General features: G+C 36.9%; 1 protein-coding gene across 1 annotated transcript in view; it reads left to right on the plus strand.

Moving 5' to 3' along the window:
* Positions 1 to 15921, plus strand: part of LOC134845157 (FERM, ARHGEF and pleckstrin domain-containing protein 2-like) — a 55732-nt gene that overhangs the window by 25939 nt on the left and 13872 nt on the right. The window contains exon 9 of the mRNA XM_063862037.1: positions 12052 to 12668. Within this exon, the coding sequence (XP_063718107.1) occupies positions 12052 to 12668 (617 nt within the window). The remainder of the gene's footprint in view (positions 1 to 12051; positions 12669 to 15921) is intronic.

Here is a 15921-nt window from a genome sequence, read left to right on the forward strand (position 1 = left end):
ACTTGCCTCCTATGCCACAGTATGGTAACAATGCGCATCATCAGCAGTTCCAACAGCGAAGTCGGAATAGTTCTCAAAGTCAGTCTCGTAACCCGAGTCGTGCCGATGAGCACCCTCAGTCTGATATGCGCCAGAGTATGAATCATCCATATGACCAGCGTAATATAGACTCGAGAAATTCGAACACTGGAGATTTGTGTTTTTTGAATTCTAGTGGGTTAAACGAAGATCTGAATGATGTCGATGATGTAAGTTGTGCTAGCGAGGAGGTATTTGGTAGAGGTAACCTAGAGAGCGAAAAGTTCAACTCTCCTGCGACCAGTAGAGGCGGAAACCTGCCTCCGTCTCACTTCCATCAAGCTATCCCAAGTCACTTGCAGCACCGCATTCCTCAGAGTGCTCGCGACTCACCCTCGGAAAGATCCATGACTAATTTTAGTAACGCGACCTCAGATCGTGATCGCTTTAATGATGCTGATTCGTATGACTCTAATGCGGTTATTAATAGTTACCTTAGGCAAAGTAGGTCGAGGTCCCCGGCTGATTTCCTGTCATCGTCATCAGCAGCGCCTAGGGATCCATATGGTGGTATAATGGACTCAGAGGAAAGACGCAGGTTATACTCGCCTAGTAAAAGTACTTCGTTTGATATCTTGCAACAGTTGACGAATGTCGACCATAAAGAGTCTGTTTCAGACGAGGGCGAAGAGTCAAATTATGAAGAGGATTTTGATAATTTAGACGATAATTAGATTGGGCGCAATAGTGACATGAAGTGTTCAATGATAAGCACGATTTCGTTTGTGTCAATTCACTTTTTGTGCACCCTGAGTTGAACTGCAGAGCATTATCATCTATCACCGTAGAAATATATTTCCTCGCACATCATTCCCACCTTCTTTCACTGTCCAAATTGTTGCCTGCTATTTTCGTCTTGCGAAGAGCTCGATTCTATTTTGTCTATTGCGATTTGAGCTTCTTGGAGAGCGTTTAGTTCGATTGATCTGTCTTCTGCTGAGCGTATTCTATCCTTCCCTTCGAAACTAACCGATCGATGAATATTGAATTTGATGACGCCGATTCGAAGATGAGGAAGAAACGATGAATTTTTGCTTCAACGGGAGGTGCATATAATTTAAATAAAAGCTATCACTCTCACGCCAAAAACCTGAAAGAGATATCATCTTCTGATGCTGAGTCAAAAAAACTGAAGACAACATAAAATGATAAACTCGTCTGTTGAACTGTTGTGATAGTGACTGTCTAAATTGTGATCTCATCCAATCAGATTGCAGTAGTGAACCGAGGCCTGTGATTGGATAATTTTGTCGGGAGGGATAGAATACGCAGCAGTCTCATTCGGCCAGCGAGAATTTTTGTATACGTTTCGCATCTCGATAAGCGAAGTGTACTTGCTCGTGGATAGTGTTTGTTACATATCACCAATCACGATTGTTTAGTATGAAATAATAACACTAATACCATTGATGAGGTCGGATTAAACTAACTCGATTTGGTTGTTGTATTTCCGATCAAGTTTCGGAGTTGCGCTTCGTGAGTTGTAGAATAATCAAGTTTGCGTAGATGCGTGCGTGTTGATGAGTGAAGATGAGTTCCGTATTCTATCCTTCCTGACTTGACCTCGGTTGACCTTTATCTTAGTGGATATAAATGCTCCCTTGAATATCGCTTCCTTTACTCTTGTGGGCGTTTTGTTACCAGCTAGATGTTAATTATTAACTAATACAGGGACTTCATTTTGTAGCTTAGCTTAACATTGGAGTTTTGTACTCAGTTCGATTAAATTAAGATTTTTTAACCTGATGACCTGGTCTGGGATTATTCTTATATTTGTACATTTAATTACACCTGCTTTATTGAATGGCATATATATATTTTTTCTGTCTCTTCAAACTGTCATTTTCAATTATTTTAGCAGTTTTCAATCAGATCTATTTTTGTAACCAAATACAAGTCGCGCTTGGAGATAAAATGGCCCCTGCCCGTTAATTTCACGCTGATATGGCCTTGACAGGACATTTCTATTGTAGTTCTTGAATTGACAATTCAAAATCAATTAGTCTCTAAGGTAATTAATTAATATTCATCCTTTGTTCTGGTTACGTTTAAAAGAAGTTGATTTGCGCTCTGATGTAGGAAATAGAGTATTGATATTTTAGTCGTTGAATTGTTAGATGTGATAAATATTACTCATTCATCCATTTCAAATATCATCTTTAAATGCTAGTTTTTTTTACTTCCGATATAAAATTGAGTTTAAGAAATGTTTGCTCCCTAAAATTTATCCTGGTTCAATAAGTACTTGGAAAAAATTCTTTTGATTTTAAGTAGAGAACGTTACTTACGAACAAAAGACAAGAATTTGGCAGGCTTAACAGCCTTTGCTGTGATTCGAATGACATTTTATATATCTGAAAATCGAGATGGGGTTATTACAAAAACGATGGATATACTCAACAATTACCCCCTTCCCTATGGCATCTACTAAAAAATTGTCTTCCATATTAGAAAAAAGCACTAAATTAGCACTAGAGCGTTGTATATAAAATACGAATTTAGCGGCATGCTGATTGATCGAAAGTTCGACGTAGTTAATCTACTTAACAATTGCCCCCCTTTCTTGAAAGGGGGTAGTTAAGCAGATACAAAATGATAAATACAAATGTTACTACCCATTATCGTGTACCGGAAATAGCGTTTTAGTAGGGTTCTAATGACACTGTAAAATAATAGTATCGAACTGTAACCGGAACGTTTTCAGGCAAATAAATTGCAACGGAATCACTTCCCTAGTGCTTCACATGAGCCGTAAAATCCTTACGCTCGTTTTTTGCCGCGGTTTGTTGTTCAATTTCGTGTACCTATTTTTCAATTTCTTTTTAAAGCAGAGCTCTTATTACGCTCTATAATAACGAATGAAGGAGAAGAAATAAACAAAATGTGCAGAAACACGGAAACATTAGCAAATTAGAACTCGGGTACTTGACTTTTTCCCGTAAATAACTGTGTTCAGAGGATGACTAATATTGGTGGTCATCTCCATCTGTGCTTTCGTCAACCAACAGGCAACTTTTCAGCTTGTTTGCATTTTAAATGGCCGTTCTATTTACTCTTGCGATCAGCTTTGTGTATTATAACGAACCTTCTTTTTTTCTAGCCCAACTCGCAAATAAAAGTGTTCACTTAGTTGGAAATTGTCACTGTAGCATTGGAAATTGCATAGCATCTGTTCTCTACTTTTCTTGTGGTTATTGTTTGGTGGCTAATAAGCATCTGAGGCTAGTGTGTGAGACTTTATCTTTAGGTCGCAGGTTTGAATCTCCGAGGTAGCCCAGTTTTTGCTTATTGGAGGCTTATTTCTAATATTTGTTATTGCATTTTGGAGTGCTGATTTTTGTGTTTTCGTTAGCGTTTGCGAAGCGAAGCTTCGCCTCTGCGTTGAAAATTTACCAACTCAGATTTCAGTTTTCTTTTTCGTATATATTTTCACTGTTTTGTTCGTTCAGCTGCAAAATTTTCCAGCTAATAATTTATCCGCCCAGAGGCATATTTATGAATGGTTTGCGGAGTTAAAAATTTATTTTGTAAGTTTTTTGAAGGGGGATTAAACATTTTTTTAGTTTTCCTTTTTTGGTACAAAGTTTTTTTTGCCCAATGTGTGTTTGCTCAAGAATCATCTGCTTTGTTACCGCTTTGTAAGTTTGCTTCGTTACTTATTCAACACTCAGTATTTTTTTTGGGCTATTTGAGAGAAATTTTTATTCACGACAAACAGGACAGGTAGGAACTTTTTTGAATTTTTGTTGTTCAGTTTATGCAATACAAAGCGTTGCTAAATGCCGCGTCTCCTGTTAAGGTTGCATCAATCACGTTGATTTTTTACGTTCATTATTTGGTTTGACGGACCGAAAGTGCGTTGCTCGCTAGTTTAATTTAATCAAACAACAAAAACAGTAAAATGCCTTTTCCGAGTGACAATTAGCCCGGTAAATTCAATAAAGGGTGGGGTTTTGGCCAGCTTAACGCTCTTTTTAAGGAACTTATTCCGATTTCGCGCAATATGAACACGTTTTGCAGCTGCAAAACAGAACGACCCAACGCTGTGTTTCCATACTCAGTTTTGAATACTAAAAACGATGTTCGAGTTTCCATTGTGACGGAGTTGCATATTCGCGAAGTGCGTAAGCAATAGTGTTTATAGATAGCTTGACAAATTCCATCATTCAGATGAGGGCATTGAACATAATTCAAGCTATTTATTGGAAGATAATACGCTTTTTAATGACATTCGATCAAGGCAGTCTGTGGGTTTGAGACTTGAAGCATTCAGGTCGTGTTCATTACAGTCGATCCAGAGTCCTAAGGTCTTCCTGCTGCTCTTTTCTCTGGTCCAGAAACATGGTCTGTTGATTTAAGCACATGTAGCCGTGACGCACTTGTAGCTTGTCCAGATCAACAAGACCTGTCATTTTAATTCCTGCTGCGTTGGTAACCCGCGTCTTTATAAGTGACTCTTGTAATCCCACGCAGAGTGTTCATATCAGCTCTCTTAAGAGAGCTGGATATTGCTTGGATCTGCGCCCAGGTTTCAGAGCTCCATTTCAGAACTAGCTGGAGACAAGTCCCGTAGATATGATATCTTGTAATCAAGTCAATATCTTCATTCAGCAGCAGAGGTGCAATATGCCGCCATTTCGAGAAAGCTGCCGTTCCGACCGATGATGCATCCATTGCGTAACATTCACCGGAAATTACTTCACCTAGATTGCAGAACAGTGTCCACGGTTTCAGATTGATTGATCCGTACAGCAGCATTCTGTTTTGAGCAACAATTTGAATGAATATTTCATCTTGGACAAATATAATCAGTTGTATGTGTTAGTATCTTCCTCGGATCACTGCATGGTTTATGCACCCATTGGTTACATGAATTGTAGCGTATTGAATTGGTGCCGACTCCCTTCAAACAAGCGCTTGGTTATTTTCCAGCTTTTTGAGTATTACATTTTTGCCTGAAGTCAAATGCTGTCCTATTCAATTAACTTATGAACCTCGTTTTTGTAAAGCCGTGTTCCAATTAATAAACCTCTGAATAGACTAGGATTCCGTTTCAGCTGATATCACAAATTCATCTGCACATAGCATGTCCCACGGTACCGTGGAACGACAGTTTCTTATAGCCTCTTAGATTATTGTCAGAAATAACAATGGACTAAGTGCCGATCGGTGCAAGTACAGCAATTCTACATTCCACTTAATCCAAATTGTACCATGTCTGAAGTAAGACCTGTTAGCCCTGGGTTTTTCTTGTTTTTCATTTCTCTCGGTGCCAGTGCCACATTTTTTATTTGCGTGCCGAGGCAAACATTTTGAGTAGTGTCTCTGTTTTTCGAAACATCATTACATCATTTCTGGCTTGATTTTTTTTAGCTTCAGCAACAAGAAGTGTCACGACTGTTCTGCCTCCGATATATCACCCGGCCTTTTTCTTTGATTTCCACACCTCTCCCACTTTTTGAGCAAAATTCTTTTATTTGTAACTTCTTCGCCTATGTCTTCGTTCGACCACCACGTATTTTCTTGCTGGTTTTCCGGTTGTTTCGCCACATCCGTTATTCGCTTCTTCTAGAAGATTTAATTTCAAATTTTCCCATGGCTTGTAATTGATCCTTCTCTAGCTTTTTTCTCATTGCTTTAAATCAATTTGGTTTTATCTTTCAATTAGTTTCCAAGAGTCAGAATAAAGTCATAATAAATTCCAACACAAGACTTTATCAAATTGTTTCAATGTTTTTGTGCGTATCTTAATCTGCGAACAAAACCATTATTTTTTTCGTTTTAAGAGTACAGAATATAACTTAAAGGTGATTTTTTGTTTTTAGTCTTTGCATTGGTTCAGGCTCCATTTTGATTTTCGCGGTTTGACTTTTGAATTTATAGGTTCAGTATAGGTGCTTATTTAAAATACAGCAGAATTAAAAATTTATCTGTTCATCCAGTTGTCTCAAATTGAGTTTGTTAAATCAAGAAAGGACCTATCATAAATTGTTCTTGAAATTCAAAGGGGTTTAAGGGCTTATATTTTTTCTTTTAAATTCAAAAATTTTCAAGTCAGTTCTTTAAAAATTAAAGTCCATTTTTTTATCTCTTGCGTTCATTTCTTTTTTCAACTGTCTGTTGGCTATGTTTTTATATTAGAAAAGTTATCAGATAGCCAGGTGTTGTTGCGATAATTCATTTGCAGGATTGGATCTTCTGAGCGACATCGATTGACATGTTGGTTTCTCTTGAGCAGTGAATATCAAAAAGAAACCTCTTCAATTTTCTGGATATGCTGGAATGTAAAAAAATAATCAAATACGCTTGAAATTTTAGATTTCAACAGATCCTAATTACTCTTGCCATAAGCAAGGGTTTTGCAATCGGGTACTTATCTTTTTTCCCGTAAAATTGTGAAAAATTAGAAATAGTAAATTCTGGTTCAGCTCATAAATTCAAATTTTTTTGTGTTTCCGGTACACTTGGCTTGGAGGTAATAAATAGGCGTGGGACGGAAAAGGTCCTAGGTTCCAATTCGACGGGACTTTTTTTTGTTAGCCGAACCATTTTATCTAGTTTTGTTTCATAACTGGATCTATTGAGACTAAAGGAAAAGAGAAAATCGATAAAGGAGATCGACAAATCTATCTAGCCATAAATAGATAGCCATTGTATAAAAACAGAGAAAGTGCTCCATGAGATAGAAAATTCTAAACAAAACATCATATAGTGCAACCAGTGACACTCCAAAAAACCTGAAAAAACCTAGATTGGAAAAATTAGAATTTACATAATTTTTTGATTGTTTACTTCAATGAAGTGATAATATTTTACACCGTGAAATTGACCGTCAAATCTTGCTTTGGTTTTTTTTTGTTAGAAGCCAGTTAAGAAAAATTACCCTTGCGATTAGCAAGGGTATTGCAATCGGGTACTAAACTTTTCCCCCGTAAATAACTTTGTTCACAGAATATTAAAATATAAAAATGTTAGATTTGGGTTCATTTCATGAATTCATTTTTTTCGACTCCGGCAAGTGTGGTGTGGAGTTTACGGTCCGCTTGTCACAGCAAATGTTTTGGGTTCGAATCTGAGCAGGACTAGTTTTTTTTTATTCAATGGGGAAATGTTCCGGTTCAAATTGTCGGCTTTTTTTATCTGCTACTGTTTTGTCAGATAAGTTGCCACATCTTAGAACTGTTTTTTTTTGTTATACGCAATTTACATTAATTTTGCTCTTAGAAATTTGATTTACTTCTGCTGTTTGTAATTTCTTGATTTCGTAAATTTTTTTGATTTGTTTTCGCTCACAATTTTTTTGCCTAAATGATTTCGGCTTATATTTTATCGGCTCAGTGACCGAATTATGAGTCGTTTCAAGTAAAATGTAGTTTTTATGCTCACCCTTGGATCACACAAATTGTTAAATTGTTTTCATGACTATAGTTTCGGCTTTTGTTTTTTTATTATGTTTCTTTTTTTTCGGTTTGATTGGTTTCGGCCTGTATTGTATCGGCTTAAAACCTCATACTGCGTGGTTTGACGAGCGAAAAAGTTGTGTTTGTTGTTGTGTTTTGAGCTATAGGGGAGTTTTATGTGGCCTCATAATGTTTCATTTGACGAGAAAATAATGTTTTGTGTTTGTTTTGAGGGCGAGGGGTACTTGTTAATTTTTTATAAGTGTTAAATTGTGCTGATTTTTTTGGCTTGAAAGGTTTCTTCTAAGCTATTTTCGACTTTGCTACCACTTGGTAAATTTTCTTTCGATGCTTACTTTACATTCTATTGTTTTTCAAAACTAGCCTGATTTATTTTGATAGATCTAAATTTTTTGACGTTATCATTTTTTTCCGTTTTAACGGCTTTCTTATACTGTATCGCAAGTTGTGCGAAGCTCAGATACGCCTCTGTGTTTATCATTAACTTGTACGTCGTTCGAATATTTGAACAGCTCTCATGAAAAAGCGTTTTCTTATAATAATGGTTAAACGCCGCTATATGAAGACGAGCGTCTTATTTCGACGATGTTCAGTTACTGATGATTTGAACCTTGTGTTTGCAAAAGATTTTTCATTACAAAATACAACCGGTGAATAAATTGATAAGTTAGACTTATTTGTTGGCATTATGAAATTCGAGTTGAACCGTAATACTGCTCAAAATTACTAAGTTTGATTAAGCAGCGCTCCTTCAGAGAAGCTATTCAGGTTATTCACTCGTTCATCAAATAAATAGATGTCCATCTCTGATCCTAACTCCTTGCATTCAGAATTGGTTTTTGCTCTACATAAGTTTTAAGCACCGTTTTTGTTTGAGCAATTTTGTTCACCTGAAATGTACAAGTTTGTCATAATTCTCAAGTGGTTGGCCTGTATTTGCTGTTTGGTTGTGTTGACATTCGATGAGCGAATGAAATATCCCGAGAAGGAACCATTGTATTGTCCCTTCGTTTGTAGAACTTTGTATAATATTGGTGTTGTTCTGATGGTCGTGTTCTAAGATGCTTTCTCACTAGTGACTCTCTTTACTTGCTCTGATATTGTTTTCGTTTCTTAAAGATACAGTTCATTTCGAACTTGCCCGAGAATTTCGTTTTTGTAGCGGTTATTAGTTCTTTCACAATTCGTCATCTGTGAGCATTATCCCAATATCCGGAATTTTGTTTTCAATAGTTTTTAGTTTTTTGCAGACTTGTTCATGTCGGGATCTTCGTCGGTACGATTGAGCAATATTTTCTAGCAATAGGCGTCTGTTCTTGATAGCTGAAATATTTCGCAAAGTTTTTGAGGCTTTTACACTTGGTAGCGTAGTGTATTAATACGATTCTTCTTTTTCCCAACCTAACTCGCGGAGGCGGAGCAATAAGCAGAACGGTCCAAGTGCAGAATGGGTCCAAGAGCAGAAAAACAGAAGAATATTGACTTATAATCGTTTGTACGGGCTAATTGATAAAACCATTATTAGAATTGTCAAAAAATACCAAGAAAATGACTAAATTATGCATGAATTGACTAATTTCAATAAGTTTTTTTGATTAGATTTTTTTTTATTCTTGGTTATATTGCTCAAATTATGCATAAAATGTTCGTTGCTTTGATATTATTGAAATTTCTGATAATTACTTTTTTCTGTTCTGATATTTTTCTGTTTTTCTGCTCTTGGACCCATTCTGCTTTTTGACTGGCCACCCTAACTCGCGAATATAAAAGTTCATTAAAAGTGTTCACTTATTTGGTGGCTTTTTTGCTATAATCACAATCTCTAGCATTGGAAATTTCATAGCATCTGTTCTCTGCTTTGTTTGTGGCTAGTGGTTTGTGATTTATTAAGCGAACGTGGCTGAGTGGTTAGTGCGTGAGATAACCTCTAGGTCGGTGATCGAATCCGAGACGTTGCCGAATTTTTTCTAATTCGAAGCTTCTTTCTTCTTTTTCTGTTTGCACTTTAAAGAGCCGTTTTTTGGCGTTGCTTGTGTTTGCAAAGCGCAGCTTCACTGTTTCAGTTTGCTGTCTTAATATTTTGTGCTTAATGCACTTGTCTAGGATGCTCAACGTGTAAGCACTTCTTATTTGAGCGCAGCGAGATAATCGAATTTCTTATGCTTTCAATTAATCAATCTGAATTGAATTGAGGGAACTTCAATAGTTCCCTACTAGAATTGAATGGTATTTTTCAATATTCGATGTTGCGGCATTTGAAAGGGTGTGTTTTGGTTTTACTTTTGTTTGCCCGCGCAAGATCAGGTGCCACAGAAATAATCAGTATAGACTGGGTGATATAAAGTCGAGAAAAACCGTGTTGGTATCGAGAAAAACCGGGTTGGTAGAAAGTGTCGAGAAAAACCGGATTGGTATTTTGCTTTTTATTTCACTTTCGATCAATTTTCAGTCTAGTTCCATTTTTCGGCATATTTTAGGGGTATTTTGCTTTTTAATTTAATTTCGAGCAATTTTTAGTCTAATTTCCGTTTTGAGGCTTTTTTTGGCATATTGTAATCAGAAGAAACGATGAAGTAAGCCGAATAGCTTAAACGCAATTTTCTCACTGAATGCAATTTTATTGAAAATAAGACGAGAATTAACAATAAAATACGCAACTTTTTGAGGTCAATGTTGCATCACAGTATATCAAAATGAGCTTTTTTTTTTAGCTCAACAAAATTTTAAAAGGCTTGAACTACTTGAGGCCCGCGAGAACATTTTAAGTTTTCTTTGAGTTTAAAATCAATTTGGTCAAATTGTCTTTGCAAGTCTTGCTGTTTTAAAAACCTAGGAAAGACGCAAGGTTTCAGCCAGTGGCTCTAAATTGGTCTGAAAACTGAGAAAATGCAGGCCAGTTGTCCTCGAATATATGGAAGGCATTTTTCCTCAGTTTTTATTAATTCAAAATTTGTCCAATAGGGCTTGAATATGAAAAAAACATATCACACCTCACAGGTTTTGCTTGAATCAAAAATCGGACGAATAATTTTTATTCCGTCAAAGATCTTTCCAGTCAGTTTGTGACGTTGTGGGAACAAAAAGTGTCAATAAACGAAGTGAATTTGGTTTTATCGCGGTGTCACTTTGGTTTCTCGCGAGTTCAATTCAAATTCCTTTGGTAAAAGGAAGACAAATTACCATCTCCAATTACGAAACTGCTCATGGCGCAGAAATATTTGAATGACGTTCAGGTTTGAAAGTGGGTTTTAGATTTCACAGGGGAATAATAAAAAATACTTATTGGCTAGTTTTCTCTAACTGGGTTAGTTTATGAAAAAAAGTGTCAATCATGAAAAGTTTGTGGAATCAAAGAGCTTTACCATGATGTATTTTTTTTCGAACGTAATAATTTTCTATTTCCTTGAGCTTGACTTTTTTCCAAATTTCTGCTGGCTATGCTTCTACGAAGTTTCAGATACTATAGTACTCTTAGTCTTTGATGGGCGAATTAAGACATTCATTACAATATACGTCGTGATTGTGTTCAGTTCCATTTTTATAAAACTTGGTAGGCCGAAAAGGACTCACTTTCAAGGCGAAAGTTTTTCTACAAATTTAGCAAAACAAATTACACAGTATCAAATTTGGAAAAGTTTGAACCCTTTCTATTCATTCTGTTTTGTCTGAACTGCCTTCAGTTCAAAATCTTTTTGACTGAACATTTTCAAACAGCGCTGTATTACATGGCTTCTTTTTGGCTGTACATTTCATGGCTGTACAGTTCGATTACATTCTAATTCGCTTGTGAAGCCCGAATTAAACTTGGCTCACTTTAACCACTAGTTCTTTCATTCAGAAAATATCAGTAGACTAAACCCAGAATGTTTGATTTACCTTTTGATACTCGAATGTCTGCAGCTGGTCAGCAAGTTTTGAAACACTACTTAAGAAGATGACTGAGCCTACTCAACCTCACCACAATCTATTCATCTCCAAACCCACTCTTACGCTTGAGTGTGCTACAGCATGGTCGTTTGCGGCTCATGTGACATGATTAGATTGTTTTGTTTTAAGCGCGCGCAAGTTTCGTATGATTTGACCTAAAGCATGCATTTGATTGAAACATTTGGTCTATTATAATGCTTTTTGAATTTCCTTGGTAAGATTTTCTGTTCTTAAGCGAGAACAGTTTCCATGCTATCAATTGAAGAAATAGATCAACGTTTGACTCATTTGGTGTAGAGTTTGGATAGCGCGTTCCTTATTATAGCTGGTAACTCCATGGTATGGTAAGGGGGGGTCCGTATGATGTGAGAACTTGAAGTTACGATTGAGAGCTCGATACGTTGGGTATCGCAGGCAACGTTTTCGCTGATTGAAAGCTGATGGCTCAACCAGTCCAAAAAGAGAAAACTCAACGCTGAATTGAAGAGCCAGCTGCCACAATTGAGACGGGAAAGGAGATGGAACTGACAATTCTTTTATAAAACTAAATTTTGCGATATAATGATAATTGAACTGACATAATGATAATTTCCCAGATTTAATAAAAAGATTTTACTCGTTATAGATGGGAGTAAAAGGCGAAGTTTACTAGGACAACGTCTGAACAATATCTCCAACGAAAGCCAGCTGCAATCTCGGTTCTCGCCCACGCACGACTTACATTCTGCAGGGGACAGTGACCGTACTCGAGATTCGGGACAGCTAAACAACCAGACACACAACAACAATGAGCTACCCCCTCATTTGCAACAAAGGAACTCTGCCCTCTCCTCGCCCCGTGTTAGAACGGTGGCATCGCCACGCCCAATGCAAAATGGGGACGCTCCATCGGCGTTGTCTCCGATGTCACCACTGTCACCTCTCGCACGGGATCCCAGCATACCTCGTGACAACACGTCGTCTTCAAACGACTTCGCCGCCTTTGCACAGAACCAACAGAGTGACGTAATGAATCAGCAGCAGTTAAGAACTAGCCGACAGTCGCCGATTGTGACGTCATCGAACAATAGTCTGCAGAGACAGCAATTGACCCAGGAGGCTTTGAGGTCAAGTCTGGGTGGTGGAGGTCAAGGTCAGATGGGAGGTGGCAGACCGAGGAGAGATAGTGACAATAGTTCTTCACTGGCCATTGCGCCGACTACGCTTTCACAGACGGCTGCCGATGATGATGCAAAGAGAAGGGTGAGTCATTGTTATTTTTGTTTTCACGCCTTCTTAACAGTTTGCACAATAGGTCAGCTCAATATCTACCCCTTCAAGAGGGATTTTAACTTTTTGGGGTATGTTTACTTACTTCTTTATATTGTAGAGAGTTGCCAATAGTTGAAACTGACATAATTAATTGAAAAGAGAAATTAATTGTTTCAGAAATTATTTGCATGCAACAGTTAATTTTTCGGACAAAGCATGTCTCTAAGACACTTGAAACTTCAAATTTCATTAATTTTGTCTGTTCTAACTTTTTGCTACTCAATACACAAGCCAGCTAGAGAGCGTAATGTTGTATTACGAGTCCCCATTTTTTTCTAATCTAACTAGCAAATATCAGTACTCATTGGGTGCCGCATCTGCTGCATAGCATTGTCAATATAATAGTATGTTTTAATTACTCCTGTCAGAGACCGTGGTAGTGATGTGAGGACGTGGCGGGGGGGGGGGGATTAGCGATTGATCCAGTTAGTTTTATCACATTGGAATAGCTTTAACAAGAAGTTGTCAATCATAGAAGATTTTGATACCCCAGGAGCTTTAGGGTGATATGGTTTTTCTCTTTCAAACTCTAATGTTTGATTTTTTTTTTCAGAAAACCAGTGTTTTTGTCTACTTGAGTTTCCAACTGTCTGTTGGCTATATTTTGACTTTCTAGATACATAGCAAGCATCGATTAAGCTGAATAACTGCATCAAGAACAATATGCTCGCAGGTCACCCCAGCGAATAATGTCATATTGAACTATTTATTAAGTGACAACCGTACATAGTTATCGGGCTATCGCTGAAAAGCCATTTCAAAAGGAAAAAAGTCTTTTCTTTTCTTTACAAGAAACTATATGGGCGGACTGTAACATGCTTTTAAACCAGTTGAAAAAACCGGGCTCGCGTGTGTTCAGTTAAAAAGGAGTATAGTAGTATTGATTGCACAAGTAAAGAATGTTGAGTTTCTTGATCATGCTTTGCTTAATAAGTCTGAAAAATCAAACATAATTAGACCTTATCGAATTTTTGCTGGAATCCGAAGCGTAACTAAAAACGCTTCAAAATGATATCATTATCGCGTTTACTTTAAAAAATATCGCCCTGACCCATATTTCCAGCTCACTCTTTCGAGAATGGTCGAAACAATTATCGGGCAGTCACATATGGCCCTAAAGTATCTGGAGCCGTTGTGATCTTCTGTTATGATATGAGGGTTTATGTGAACGAAAACTTTTCTGTGGTGATTCTTGATTCGCTTCAAAGTTGGAGTTCCTGAAGCTAAAACTATTCCAATTAGTTTTCAAGTTATTCCCTCTGGAAAGAAAACCTTGCACTTGTGGATTTTGTTGGACACATTAATTCCCCAGGCTATTTGTAACTCTTGCGATTAAACAGTTCAAATATCCATATTGGATTGGTTCAAAGTGCCGATGTCAGAGAAGCCGAAAATTATTCAATGTATGTTGATTCAACAGTAGAGAAGTCTAGCTTTAAAAGAAATTGTTAATTGCGACTCTAATCACGAGTCTTAAAGTATAGTTTTGGATAATCTTGGACTGAAACTCTTCGATACCGAACTTAAGTAAATAGAAATGACTTTCATTTCCGTATGTTCCGGCAACAAGTGTGCCGCTTGAATAATGATAAGATACTGTAAACAGAGATATTCACGTTTAATCTGCCGAGCTGGTTGGCAGGTTATTGATCTGCGTTACCAACTTAGTACTGCTGTCGAACTGGGTTAATGCGTGTTCCATACAGAAATTAGGAAAATAAAAACCGTTGCGTTGATTTCATAACTGTTATTTGAACTGTTATTTGCCATGTTCTAAAGTTCCCCGTTTTACATGTTCTGAAGATTTGGAGCCCCTCTCATGCGGAATGCACAAGGGGCTGTTTGGTCGGAGTACCTAATTATTTTCAAAATGAATGTCTAAATGTTGTGTAAGTTTGGATATCGAAAGCTTTTTTTAGTTTAGCCACCGGAAATTCCACTTCCATGTTATAATGAGCAATAACCAATAAAAATTTGTTTCCAGTGTTCTGATTGTATAATTGTTTTTAATTTTTGCATGCAGAATTCGTAAAGGTGGGGCGATAACAATTATATAGTTGCCTCAAAGCAAAATTGGATAAACATGGATAATTGAAAAGCAAAATTTAGTTATCTTTTTTTTGGAACCAGGTTTTGAAATGCTCGAAAGGCTTTTGTGGTGATTGTATCCATTTATGTCATTGATTGATTTGTAAAGCTTGTCCGGAGATTTTCTGCTTAGAAGCCAAAAGGGGCGAAATTTGGTTCATCCACCATAATGCACTGTGTATTTTTTCATCATGCTGCTACACTATTGCCTAAAGCGTCAAGAGAATTTTTACGGCCATGATTTACGAGGCATAAAATATATGATGAAATACAATTGTTTTCATGCACGAATTCTATCGCAATTTTCCATCAGGCAGGATAAGGTAACAAGTTTGAGTTCCTTTCGGTTCAAAACGAGCTGTTTCTGATACAAGACGTTCAAATGAAACCATTCCTTGTTTTGTCGTATTTTTAGGGGCAGCTCTTTCAGAGCAATGAAAAACAAAAAGCCTTTTGGTGTTCTTCCAAGATGAAATCTTTTTATTGTTATGAGTTGTGTAAAAAATAATCGAGCTTGTTCCCTTCTTGAAATGATTATTATCTCTAAATAGATATTGATTCTTCAATGTGTTTCTTGTCTTTGTAGTCAACATGAATAAAAAAAACCTGCGAATGCAAGTGTCTTATCGTGATTGGCAACAATGATTTTTATACAGCTGATTCCTGCAATTTATGGGTTAGAGCTTCCATTAGTGCAAAAAAAACGACTGCTATCATATTTTTTTTCTTATTTCCCTGCTGATTTGGACAAATTTTTTTGTATACTATTTAAATTGCGTCCACTCTAAAAATCGAGGCCTGTTAGTTGGTTTTTTTAAAATTGACTGGTAGTGCTAATGCGTAATAATAGACTTGCGTAACTTGGCAATTATGTAGACTCATAATTGGCGTGCGTCACTTGAGAAATTTTGTAGATTCAAACTTATACTCATTCATTTTTTCCCAGTATCGGTCATATTTTTGCTTGTGTATGCGAAGTGAAACTTGGCCTCTGTGTAAAATTTGTTCAGTGCATTTGTTTTGTCATTGTAAAATTTATGAAAAGTGCCTCACATTCAAATCAGTCAAGAAGATCAGTCAGATCAATAAATATCAT

The sequence above is a fragment of the Symsagittifera roscoffensis genome, chromosome 4 (assembly GCF_963678635.1).
Source record: "Symsagittifera roscoffensis chromosome 4, txSymRosc1.1, whole genome shotgun sequence".
Classification (NCBI taxonomy): Eukaryota; Metazoa; Xenacoelomorpha; order Acoela; family Convolutidae; genus Symsagittifera; species Symsagittifera roscoffensis.